This window comes from Salvelinus alpinus, chromosome 3 (assembly GCF_045679555.1).
Source record: "Salvelinus alpinus chromosome 3, SLU_Salpinus.1, whole genome shotgun sequence".
In the NCBI taxonomy this organism is placed as follows: Eukaryota; Metazoa; Chordata; class Actinopteri; order Salmoniformes; family Salmonidae; genus Salvelinus; species Salvelinus alpinus.
In genome coordinates, this window is record NC_092088.1 from 64,431,980 (window position 1) to 64,445,938 (window position 13,959).

At 43.3% G+C, this 13,959-nt stretch overlaps 1 protein-coding gene across 1 annotated transcript in view; it reads left to right on the forward strand.

The window, feature by feature from the left end:
* The window catches only part of LOC139571119 (collagen alpha-1(IX) chain-like), a 35,092-nt gene that overhangs the window by 1,034 nt on the left and 20,099 nt on the right, over positions 1-13,959 (forward strand). Inside the window, exons 2-7 of the mRNA XM_071393701.1 lie at positions 448-548; positions 1,388-1,511; positions 3,215-3,608; positions 3,755-3,832; positions 4,063-4,158; positions 4,371-4,424. Coding sequence (XP_071249802.1) covers positions 482-548; positions 1,388-1,511; positions 3,215-3,608; positions 3,755-3,832; positions 4,063-4,158; positions 4,371-4,424 — 813 coding nt within the window. The 5' untranslated portion in view covers positions 448-481. The remainder of the gene's footprint in view (positions 1-447; positions 549-1,387; positions 1,512-3,214; positions 3,609-3,754; positions 3,833-4,062; positions 4,159-4,370; positions 4,425-13,959) is intronic.

Sequence of the window (13,959 nt, forward strand, 5' to 3'; positions counted from 1 at the left end):
TTCATGAATAATTATATGACTCCTTCGGTACGGTTAGCTGTGACCAAGTTATTATAGGCACTTTTCTGACCAATTGCATGATTGGACTTGATTTAATATTATTATTGGACATCATTTAATTCCAGATGGAAAAGTGACATCATTTTTATAGATTATTTGATGCTGATTTATAGACCTACATAAACCTGTAAAATACATGTCTGACATATTTTTGTGTTCATGTGTAATCAACATTTCTTCTAGAATGCTGTTATTTCTATTATTACTGGAGTAGGGTAATGTTATTCTATTGTTGAGTATTTTTTATTTGCATTTGATTACAATAGACCTAATCCTACCAATTTAGTAAAACAGTGCACTGTTCCTCACTATAGATAATCGGGGGAAATGCTAACATTTAAGTGAGATTTCCTTGATCTTAGAACTTTGCTTATTTTACTTTTGCAGGTGTTTATAATCCTTGGCACATCACATTTAGAAAATGCCAGCCTCAAAAGAAATGCTGGTTTTCAATTTCTTTGGATTGACCAAATGCCAGGAATTACCAAGTAAGTACCATAAAATGCCATTTTTTTCCTTTTGCTGTTTATTGTGGGTATAATAATACTGCTTGATTGATTTTTAGCTTTTCTCAAAACTGTCTGTTTTCTTTCTTTCCAATATTAGCAAAGTTGGTTGGCGTGGAAATTTATGAACAGTGTTCCTTGCAATGCAATATAATTTGATCCTCTATTTCTGTATGACCAGCAAGTGGCAGCACTGGTACATAAAACCATAACCCTCTCAGAAGAGCACACATCCTTCCCCTCTTGAGTAGTTCCTGCAGTCAGTATGGGATTTTGGTTTAACAGAATGTATCACTACTAACCCCAACTGACGTCACTGTGAGGTCAAAAACATCCGGACTTCCCATTTTCTGAATGAAATGACACCCATAGAATTAGGAAATATGACACCCTTCAACTGGGAATGAGAGTCAACTGAATTAATGTTGTGCCAAGTGTAATGACATTTTGTAGTGTGTAATCAAGTGTTCTGTTCTTTGTTAAAGTTACTGTAAATCAACACTAATTGAACAAATAACTATTTCACAAAACATTAGATTGAAAAAGTTTGATGCTGTTGAATACCAGTAACATGAATACCAATAATCATTGTTTGATTGATCATATTTTGCGATAAATCACTTTTTGATTTATTCACCTGTCCAGTCCTTCCACATGCCCACTGCCACTGCACTGTTCAATCTACTTTGTGACTTTTTCAAATGATGTGTTTTATGTCTAAAAATGCATCCAGATCCTCATCATTCACTGCCTTACTTTAACCCTTCAACACTATGAACATGACATTGGTGAAAAACTGAGCTGCATGTTTTTACTCTGAGGTTATGACATGCTAGAGGAGTTCCGTGTATCTAAGTCCAGAGGGGTGAGGAAAGTAGACGGATCTGAACCGGATTCAGTGGCCTACCGTGTGAACCCTGCCATCCACCTACGCAAAACAATGAGGTACTGTCTGCATGCACATTTGAGGCCAAATTGATTAGAATAGATTGGAATTTGATTGTGAGGTTTCAAAGAAATAAATGTCAAGATGTAAAGTTGATTCTCAGAGGATAACACAGGAAAACACTTATTTCTCAAGTGGTCCTGAGTAGAATTTTCCTGATATACAAACTTAACACACATAGTTAAAATAATTCCATAATTAAAAAGGCACAAATGTACAGATAAAAGTAATCAACCAAAGTGTATGGGTATGGCACAACATTGTTCGAACTTTAGAAACATGTTGTTATAGAATCGACATGCCTCACTGACATGTAGAAAAAGTCATCATATTAGCTTTATTTATAGTATTTCCAGTATGTTGCATCCTCCTGAACGAGACCCAGCGCCCAAACTTTGTCATTCCTCCTCACTGACGGTGAATAATTATGTTTATCTTAAGGTTTCCTACTTTCCTCCCATGTGAGCTAGTCAACATGAGCTAGGACCATGCACCAAAATGAAAGATTAATAGCGACGTGTATTGTATGAGCTACGTTTATTCTCTGCTCCTTTGCCAATGGGGTATCCGTGGTTTTTCCACTCAGTGTAATTGTCTCTCCCAAACAACAGATTTGATTTCCACTCCTGCACGGAAACCTACAAATGTGCCTTTGCTTCATAACTTGATGTTCACCAATGGACAGTTGGTGGAACACGACTGGAATTTCATTCAGTCATCACAATGGATGAATCTAGTAATTGACTCGTTTGTTGATTAGCATAATGATGTGTTGTTGGTCAAAATGCATTATGAGTAGTTATAGTGTATCAGCCTATCATCCAGGGTTTCCTTTGGAAATGAAGACATCATCGTTAAATTGGAATAGGGGAGGGTTTCCCCAGCCATCTTCAAACCCTCATTGACACTTTCTTGGCATAGATAGGCTACACACAGATTTATGCTGTCTGTCTACTTATTGCTGGGAGGCATTAAACATCAATAGTTCATCTATTTGTTGGGTCTTTTCCCTCTGTATGTTGTGGCCAGCAAAGCTGTCCCCAATGAACTTTCAATGCCTGTATGTATGTGTATGTGTGTATATGTATATATATTTCCCAAAAAATATATATGGGGGATTGAAAGGGATGCAGACAATTACATTGATGGAAGCTACAATCTATCTGCAATATTAAATCTGATGTACTCCCTTACATTTTCTTTTACAAAAATGTAAAATGTTCAATGCCTGACAACTAATATATGTTTATGTTGAATAGCAGAAGTGTGTTACTATAAATTAAATACAAATCATGGAAACAAAGAATGATGTAAAATGTCAAAGTATAGCATCAAAAAGGCAACCGGAGTGATTTGCCTTGACAGGAAGCCACAGAGGGAGAGAAGATGGTGTATACAATTAGGTTGTGCAACAGGCCTGCTGTGATTGAAAACATTAATGGTAGATTAAGTTTCAGTTTCAGAGTTTCCAACTAGTTTCCAACTAGGGTGGTTTTGAAACCAAAAGCAGAGGTTTAAAAGCAGTGGGAAAAGCTATCAAATGTTAAGCCCGTGCAACACTGATTGTGTTGTTTCAAAAGTATTTGATCGTTTTATTCTAAATACAATTGCACTACAAATGCAAATGCATGTTCTAGATGAAAATAGTATGTTTTGATCTATGTTCAGTGTCTCCTAATACACCATGATTGTCGTGCAACAGTGATGTGTACCCCGACGGCCTGCCTTCCGACTACTCCATCATTGCCACATTTAAGGTTACGAAGGACGCCGCCAAGAGGTCCTGGAACTTGTGGCAGGTCAGCGACACTGATGGACGTGAACAGGTGGGCCTCCGTTTCCAGGGCAACACACGATCTCTGGACTTCTTCTACACCAGCCCCCGTGGCACCCAGATGCTGCGCACATTCCACCGGGTGGAAAAGCTGTTTGACGGCGAGTGGCACAAGCTGGCGCTGCAGGTCAAGGGCGATAAGGTCAAGTTGCTGGTGGATTGCGAGGAGGTGAGCGTGGAGCCCATCGACAATCCCAGACTCATCATCCACCAAGGTTACACCTCCATTGTAAAGAGGGCTGTGGGAGACCGCTCCGCCTGTGTAAGTTCTGTGCTGTTCAGACCAAATCATGCTGGGTTGCCTACAGTATTTTGCAATTGTAGTCAACATTGATGAAGGCAGCACAGTCAATTCAGTGTTCATATGAAAGCACACTGACCATAATATCTCATGTCCTGGTACTGTAGGTAGACCTCCAGCAGATGGATGTGTCCTGTGATCCAGAGAAGGCCTACTCAGAGGACTGCTGTGAGCTCTCCAGTGTGGTGAGTTGGATGCGACTGTCAGCGGGTTCATGTTCCTCACTGAGCGATACGTACAGTACAGTATGTCTTTTAATCTAGCCTGTACTCTCATTGTCTCCCATAGACGTCCACTACGTGCTCCTCCCAAATGTGTGCTGTGTGTTTGTGTGGTGTCTCTAGGGAGTAGGGAACCAATCATAAGAATTAGTTCTGTCCCTACAGATGGACGAATCAAGTTCTATTCTATTCAGTGTGGAGGGTATGCTGAAATTGGACTGACAGCAGGAAGGGCCACCTGTACGTGTATGCCCGGACAGCCTGGCAACCAGGGGCCACCAGGACCAAAGGTGACTACTAGGCTCATTACAGTTCCCATTACAGCACCACTGCTTTGAATCATGAGCTGAGAGCCATTAGCCTGACGGGCCAGTCTCTGTGTTCGTTCATTGGCAATGATAGGTAAAAGAGTTGCTTACAGCACATACAGGATGAGACCAACTTGGCTTGCTCATGGTCCAGGCTAATGGTAACTGCTACCACTGTATTTCTCCATCTGCAGGGTCACAGAGGTCTCCCAGGCAACACAGGAGAGCCAGGAAGACTAGGCAACTGGGTAAGTACATTTTCTCATTATAGTTCTCACTACGGTGTTGAGTTGAGCTGTATTTGGTGAGGGTCAACACTTTAGAGTAATTGTCGCTCAGAATGTATGCTCTCTGTTGGTCTTTGTAGATTTTACAGTATGCAGACATTAGATGTTGGGCTGTAGGCCCCATATTGACTGAGGAGGTTTCTACAGTGAATTAAATAGAACAACCCCTGCTTGCTCGACAGCAGTGAAGTTGTGGAAAAGGGCAATGGAAGTATAACTGAGAAACGGTATGATGGAAACAGGAGCAGACGCAGGGACGCCTAGAAATGGTAAACACTGGGCCCCCACTCACGTTGGGACTACTGAAGGCCGTATGCATCTGTCCCTGGGGAGCACCGCATGAGAATGGAGAATGGTTGTGAAGTGGTAATAAAAGGGCAGAGTGCTGGATGATCCATGTTTCAATACCAGGCTTATCTGCATTGGAAGGGAAATGGTTTAGATCAATATGGCAAAGGATCGTAGACTGTCTGGTTTCACTTTAACATTAGGAGATGCTTAATAGAACACTTAATAGATTGAATCTGAATGTGTTGAATTCCACAGACAGCGAAAGCAGACAGTTGCATAACATTATTGCAAATGCCTAATAATGAATGTCGTTTCATAATTGTTTTAATCGTAGTCATCGTAGTCATCAACATCATACTACTGCCCTTCATTTACTTAGCACTCAGGAAGAATGCTTTGTCATTGTCAGAGGACTGGAGAGAGTTGAGAACAGAATGCCTCTTAAAGTACAATAGAGAGCCATCCAGCGCAGAGTAGAGGACAAAATGTTTATTAAGCAGTTTAGTGAAAGGACATGGCATACTCATTGCATCAGGATTCAATTACATGTTTGACTATGCAAACATAATCCTGCTTGTAGACTTTAGGCAGTAGACATGATTATTTCCATTGAGACTGAGTTATGACTAATTTACCTCTTTGATGTAGCTCCAGTACTCAGTGGTATGCTGGAGTTAAAATGCTTAATGTCTTTTAAACACAACCCAGAGAACCGAGAACATGTGCCCAATAGTGTGCAAGGCTGGCAGTGGGTCTTCAAAGACAGAGGACGAGTTGTTGGCTTGGCATTTAACATGCCCTTTAGTCTGGAGAGACTCTGGGCGAAAACACACACACACACACACACACACACACACACACACACACACACACACACACACACACACACACACACACACACACACACACACACACACACACACACACACACACACACACACACACACACACACACACACACACACACACACACACACACACACACACACACACACACACAGAGACAGAGACAGAGACAGAGACAGAGACAGAGACAGAGACAGACACACAGACACACAGACACACAGACACGACTACGCTGGGTACTCACTCAAAGACAGGCGGATGAGGGGGACATACTGTTTCTGGAGCTCAGTTGGGGGCCAACATCTGTCTTCTGTGACTCAGTGGAACCCTCACCCCCTGCCAATCTGTAAGTCACAGAGCACGACCATGTTTACAGCCACCCCCGCTGACGTCTAAGGAGGGCATTCCCTGGCTCCAATATATGAACTGACCATCCCGGTGGGTGGGTGGTCCTTCCATTAGTAAAGTTGTAAAGTTCACGGTCATGCTTCTGGATAAAGCGTTTAGCGTCTCCAAGGTTAGCCTCTTAGCAGCTGACTGTGCATGGCGTGGTCTGAAGTGAGATGGCTAGTAAACTGGTGCCATGGAATAGAGGACTGTTGGTCTTGATCAAAGGTGTTGGTTGACCAAGTAGAATAACCCCAATTCAAAGGCCAAAACAGTGTCTTATATGAGTGAGGATATGGGCATCTGTGTGGAAACACTTACAGAATAAGTTGTTCAATTTTCCCTTAGCTATGACACATCTTTCCTCGGGTCATAAATTGTGGTCTACACTGTGTTAACACTAACTCCATGTTTCAGGGGTCAGCATGTCTCGCACTACTTAGATCTTCGGTCTAAAGGAAATATTTAACACATCATTATAGTCATCATGTACTACTAGAAACCCCTAATAGCCCATGTTCAGATTTCATCCTTCTGTAAACATCTAACTCCTCCAAGGAAATGTTATGGTTATTATGATAACTTCAAGTGTTTGGATTGATATTGTATATTCCATTCAAAGGCCACAATGAAATGCATATAACTCACTGTCATGCCCACACACTTGACAGGTTGGGAAACTCCAATGTGTTGCTCCGATGTCTGGTCTGTCTTATACAATCAGTCAGAGCCACATTCCACTGGCCAAGACTACTGTATAACAGTCACCATGGACGGCTGTGATACACCACTCTACAGTAGTTCACTCATGACATAATTTATTATTTCACATCTAATTACTGTAAATTCAGTCATATGATTACGCATGCCTAAGCGGGGTTCTGCATGAACACTGTGCAAAACAGAAAAATAAGAAAGTCCCCGAGGTGAGCTTGTGTGTTCTGATTGACGCAAGTGCACATTTCACTAGAATTACAGTTGAAGTCGGAAGTTTACATACACCTTAGCCAAATACATTTAAACTCAGTTTTTCACAATTCCTGACATTTAATCCCAGTAAAAATTCCCTGTCTTAGGTCAGTTAGGATCACCACTTTATTTTAAGAATGTGAAATGTCAGAATAATAGTAGAGAGAATTATTTATTTCTGCTTTATTTATTTCATCACATTCCCAGTGAGTCAGAAGTTTACATACACTCAATTAGTATTTTGTAGTATTTCTTTGAAATTGTTTAACTTTTTCGGGTAGCCTAAATTGTCAAATGTTTTCTGGTAGCCTTCCACAAGCTTCCCACAATAAGTTGGATACATTTTGGCCCATTCCTCCTGACAGAGCTGGTGTAACTGAGTCAGGTTTGTAAGGCCTCCTTGCTCGCACACGCTTTTTCAGTTTTGCCCACAAATTTTCTATAGGATTGAGGTCAGTGCTTTGTGATGGTCACTCCAATACCTTGTTGTCCTTAAGCCATTTTGCCACAACTTTGGAAGTATGCTTGGGGTCATTGTCCATTTGGAAGACCCATTTGCGACCAAGCTTTCGCTTCCTGACTGATGTCTTGAGATGTTGCTTCAATATATTCACATAATTTTCCTTTCTCATGATGCCATCTATTTTGTGTAGTGCACAAGTCCCTCCTGCAGAAAAGCACCCCCACAACATGATACTGCCACCCCCGTGCTTCACGGTTGGGATGGTGTTCTTCGGCTTGCAAGTCTCCCCCTTTTCCCTCCAAACATAACAATGGTCATTATGGCCAAACAGTTCTATTTTTGTTTCATCAGACCAGAGGACATTTCTCCAAAAAGCATGATCTTTGTCCCCATGTGCAGTTGCAAACCGTTGTCTGGCTTTTTTGTGGCGGTTTTGGAGCAGTCGCTTCTTCCTTGCTGAGCGGCCTTTCAGGTTATGTCGATATAGGACTCGTTTTACTGTGGATATAGATACTTTTGTACCTGTTTCCTCCAGCATCTTCACAAGGTCCTTTGCTGTTGTTCTGGGATTGATTTGCACTTTTCGCATCAAAGTACGCACATCTCTAGGAGACAGAAGGTGTCTCCTTCCTGAGCGGTATGACAGCTGCGTGGTCCCATGGTGTTTATACTTGCGTACTATTGTTTATACAGATGAGCGTGGTACCTTCAGGCATTTGGAAAGTGCTCCCAAGGATGAACAAGTCTTGTGGAGGTCTACAATTTTTTGGGGGAGGTCTTGGCTGATTTCTTTTGATTGTCCCATGATTCTTTGATTCCAAGATGGCATAGCAGTCAGACGTCATTTGTCCTCGTCTTGTCGTGTCCCGTGTATATATATATTTACATCTTTCTTCGCATATCTTTTATATATTTTTATTTTCCAAAAACTCAACTTCAAAACACTCTCCTGCAACCCGCCTCACCAATTTAAAAAAAAAAGTATTATTTACCTCAAATCTGAAATCCACAATAGAAGCTAGCCAGAAGCTAGCCAGAAGCTACCCAGAAGCTAACCAGAAGCTAGCCAGTTTACTGGCTAACATCAGTATTCAGCTAACCACGGTTTGTGGTTATCAGCTATCCTTTAGCTCGAAAAGCTATCGCCAGTTTTGTACATCGCGACTCAGACCAGAACATGCCGGACCTATTTTTCTCTCCATATCCCCGGATTTGAACCTCAAGCTCTGGACATTTACACCTGGATCTCGCAGCTAGCTAGCTGCTATCTGTGTGATTATTGGCTTACGTCGATCCCGGAGCAAACATCAATTATTCCGGAGATAGCCAGCTGAAGAGTTCCATCAGCCACTCCTGGGCTACAATCACCTATCCGGACCCGTTTTACTGCCGATGCGGAGCCCCACCGGGCCTTCACGACTGGACTACCGACGTTATCTGCCCGAGGGAGTTATCCAACTGGCCCCTCCATCGCGACGTTACCTGAACGCCCATCTGCGGCCCGCTAATCGTTAGCTGTCTTATCGGCTGCTATCTGAATAGGTCTATCGGACAAATTTCTTGGGTCACTATAACTATATCTATTTTGCCAACTGGATTGACCACACGGAACCCCACTAATCTACCGTCGGAAACGCATGAGGTGGCTAAAAACAGACCTCCATCCTATGCTAGCTTGCTACCGATGGCCCGGCTAGCTGTCTGAATCACCGTTACCCCAACCAACCTCACTACTCACTGGACCCTTATGATCACTCGACTAAGCATGCCTGTCCTTAATGTCAATATGCCTTGTCCATAGCTGTTCTGGTTAGTGTTTATTGGCTTATTTCACTGTAGAGCCTCTTGCCCTGCTCATTATACCTTATCCAACCTTTCAGTTCCACCACCCACATATGCGATGAAATCACCTGGTTTCAATGATGTTTCTAGAGACAATATCTCTCTCATCATCACTCAATACCTAGGTTTACCTCCACTATATTCACATCCTACCATACCTTTGTCTGTACATTATACTTTGAAGCTATTTTATCGCCCCCAGAAACCTCCTTTTACTCTCTGTTCCGGACGTTCTAGACGACCAATTCTCATAGCTTTTAGCCGTACCCTTATCCTACTCCTCCTCTGTTCCTCTGGTGATGTAGAGGTGAATCCAGGCCCTGCAGTGCCTAGATCCACTCCTATTCCCTAGGCGCTCTCTTTTGATGACTTCTGTAACCGTAATAGCCTTGGTTTCATGCATGTTAACATTAGAAGCCTCCTCCCTAAGTTTGTTTTATTCACTGCTTTAGCACACTCTGCCAACCCGGATGTTCTAGCCATGTCTGAATCCTGGCTTAGGAAGACCACCAACAATTCTGAAATCTCCATTCCTAACTACAACATTTTCAGACAAGATAGAAGAGCCAAAGGGGGCGGTGTTGCAATCTACTGCAAAGATAGCCTGCAGAGTTCTGTCCTACTATCCAGGTCTGTACCCAAGCAATTTGAACTTCTACTTTTAATAATCCACCTCTCTAAAAACAAGTCTCTCACCGTTGCCGCCTGCTATAGACCACCCTCTGCCCCCAGCTGTGCTCTGGACACCATATGTGAACTGATTGCCCCCCATCTATCTTCAGAGCTCGTGCTGCTAGGCGACCTAAACTGGAACATGTTACAATCTAAACTTGATGCCCTCAATCTCACACAAATTATAAATGAACCTACCAGGTACCACCCCAAAGCCGTAATCACGGGCACCCTCATAGATATCATCCTAACCAACTTGCCCTCTAAATACACCTCTGATGTTTTCAACCAAGATCTCAGCGATCACTGCCTCACTGCCTGCATCCGTAATGGGTCAGCGGTCACTGTCAAACGCTCCCTGAAACACTTCAGCGAGCAGGCCTTTCTAATCGACCTGGCCGGGGTATCCTGGAAGGATATTGATCTCATCCCGTCAGTAGAGGATGCCTGGTTATTTTTTTAAAATGCCTTCCTCACCATCTTAAATAAGCATGCCCCATTCAAGAAATTTTAAACCAGGAACAGATATAGCCCTTGATTCTCTCCAGACCTGACTGCCCTTAACCAACACAAAAACATCCTATGGCGTTCTGCATTAGCATCGAACAGCCCTCGTGATATGCAACTTTTCAGGGAAGCTAGAAACCAATATACACAGGCAGTTAGAAAAGCCAAAGCTAGCTTTTTCAAGCAGAAATTAGCTTCCTGCAACACAAACTCAAAAAAGTTCTGGGACACTGTAAAGTCCATGGAGAATAAGAACACCTCCTCCTAGCTGCCTACTGCGCTGAGGACAGGAAACACTGTTACCACCGATAAATCCACTATAATTGAGAATTTCAAAAAGCATTTTTTCTACAGCTGGCCATGCTTTCCACCTGGCTACCCCTACCCCGGTCAACAGCACTGCACCCCCCACAGCAACTCGCCCAAGCCTTCCCCATTTCTCCTGAAAGAGCTGAAAGAGCTGCAAAATCTGGACCCCTACAAATCAGCCGGGCTAGACAATCTGGACCCTTTCTTTCTAAAATTATCTGCCAAAATTGTTGCAACCCCTATTACTAGCCTGTTCAACCTCTCTTTTGTGTCGTCTGAGATTCCCAAAGATTGGAAAGCAGCTGCGGTCATCCCCCTCTTAAAAAGGGGGGACACTCTTGACCCAAACTGCTACAGACCTATATCTATCCTACCCTGCCTTTCTAAGGTCTTCGAAAGCCAAGTCAACAAACAGATTACCGACCATTTCGAATCCCACCATTCCTTCTCCGCTATGCAATCTGGTTTCAGAGCTGGTCATGGGTGCACCTCAGCCACGCTCAAGGTCCTAAACGATATCCTAACCGCCATCGATAAGAAACAATACTGTGCAGCCGTATTCATTGACCTGGCCAAGGCTTTCGAGTCTGTCAATCACCACATCCTCATCGGCAGACTCGATAGCCTTGGTTTCTCAAATGATTGCCTCGCCTGGTTCACCAACTACTTCTCTGATAGAGTTCAGTGTGTCAAATCGGAGGGCCTGTTGTCCGGGCCTCTGGCAGTCTCTATGGGGGTGCCACATGGTTCAATTCTTGGACCGACTCTCTTCTCTGTCAATGATGTCGCTCTTGCTGCTGGTGAGTCTCTGATCCACCTCTACGCAGACGACACCATTCTGTATACTTCTGGCCCTTCTTTGGACACTGTGTTAACAACCCTCCAGACAAGCTTCAATGCCATACAACTCTCCTTCCGTGGCCTCCAATTGCTCTTAAATACAAGTAAAACTAAATGCATGCTCTCCCGCCCGTCCAACATCACTACTCTGGACGGTTCTGACTTATGTGGACAGAATGACTTATGTGGACAGAATATGTGGACAACTACAAATACCTAGGTGTCTGGTTAGACTGTAAACTCTCCTTCCAGACTCACATCAAACATCTCCAATCCAAAGTTAAATCTAGAATTGGCTTCCTATTTCGCAACAAAGCATCCTTCACTCATGCTGCCAAACATACCCTTGTAAAACTGACCATCCTACCGATCCTCGACTTCGGCGATGTCATTTACAAAATAGCCTCCAATACCCTACTCAATAAATTGGATGCAGTCTATCACAGTGCCATCCGTTTTGTCACCAAAGCCCCATATACTACCCACCACTGCGACCTGTACGCTCTCGTTGGCTGGCCCTCGCCTCATACTCGTCGCCAAACCCACTGGCTCAAGGTCATCTACAAGACCCTGCTAGGTAAAGTCCCCCCTTATCTCAGCTCGCTGGTCACCATAGCAACACCCAACTGTAGCACGTGCTCCAGCAGGTATATCTCTCTGGTCACCCCCAAAACCAATTCTTCCTTTGGCCGCCTCTCCTTCCAGTTCTCTGCTGCCAATGACTGGAATGAACTACAAACATCTCTGCAACTGGAAACACTTATATCCCTCACTAGCTTTAAGCACCAGCTGTCAGAGCAGCTCACAGATTACTGCACCTGTACATAGCCCATCTATAATTTAGCCCAAACAACTACCTCTCCCCCTACTGTATTTATTTATTTATTTAGTTTGCTCCTTTGCACCGCATTATTTCTATCTCTACTTTGCACATTCTTCCACTGCAAATCTACCATTCCAGTGTTTTACTTGCTATATTGTATTTACTTCGCCACCATGGCCTTTTTTTTGCCTTTACCTCCCTTATCTCACCTCATTTGCTCACATTGTATATAGACTTATTTTTCTACTGTATTATTGACTGTATGTTTGTTTTACTCCATGTGTAACTCTGTGTTGTTGTATGTGTCGAACTGCTTTGCTTTATCTTGGCCAGGTCGCAATTGTAAATGAGAACTTGTTCTCAACTTGCCTACCTGGTTAAATAAAGGTGAAATATAAAATAAATAAATAAAATATCAAGCAAAGAGGCACTGAGTTTGAAGGTAGGCCTTGAAATACATCCACAGGTACACCTCCAATTGACTCAAATTATGTCAATTAGCCAATCAGAAGCTTCTAAAGCCATGACATCATTTTCTGGAATTTTCCAAACTGTTTAAAGGCACAGTCAACTTAGTGTATGAAAACTTCTGACCCACTGGAATTGTGATACAGTGAATATAAGTGAAATAATCTTGATGCGCAATTTCAGCCACACTCGTTGCTGACAGGTGTATAACATCGAGCATACAGCCATTTCATCTCCATGGACAAACATTGGGAGTAGAATGGCCTTACTGAAGAGCTCTGTGAATTTCAACGTGGCACTGTCATTGAATGGCACCTTTCCAACAAGTCAGTTCGTAAAATTTTTGCCCTGCTAGAGCTGCCCCGGACAACTGTAAGTGCTGTTATTGTGAAGTAGAAATGTCTAGGAGCAACAATGGCTCAACAGCGAAGTGGTACTGTAGGCCACACAAGCTCACAGATTGGGACCGCCGAGTGCTAAAAAATCGTCTGTCCTCGGTTGAAACACTCACTACCGAGTTCCAAACTGCCTATGGCAGCAAAGTCAGCACAATACCTGTTCGTTGGGAGCTTCATGAAATGGGTTTCCATGGTCGAGCAGCCGCACATCAGCCTCAGATCACCATGCGCAATGGAAACTTCGGCCATAGTGGTGTAAATCACGCCGCCATTGGACTCTGGAACAGTGGTAACTCGTTCTCTGGAGTGATGAATCACGCTTCATCAATCTGGGTTTGGCCGATGCCAGGAGAATGCTACCTGCCTCAATGAATAGTGCCAACTATAAAGTTTGGTGGAGGAGGAATAATGGTCTGGGGCTGTTTTTCATGGTTCGGGCTAGGCCCCTTAATTCCAGTGAAGGGAAATCTTAAAGCTACAGCATACAATCCCATTCTAAATTATTCTGTGCTTCCAACTTTGTGGCAACAGTTTGGGGAAGGCACTTTCCTGTTTCAGCATGACATGTCCCCCATACACAAAGTGAGGTCCATACAGAAATGGTTTGTCAAGATCGGTGTGGAAGAACTTGACTGGCCTGCACAGTGCCCTGACCTCAACCCCATCAAACAGCTTTGGGAT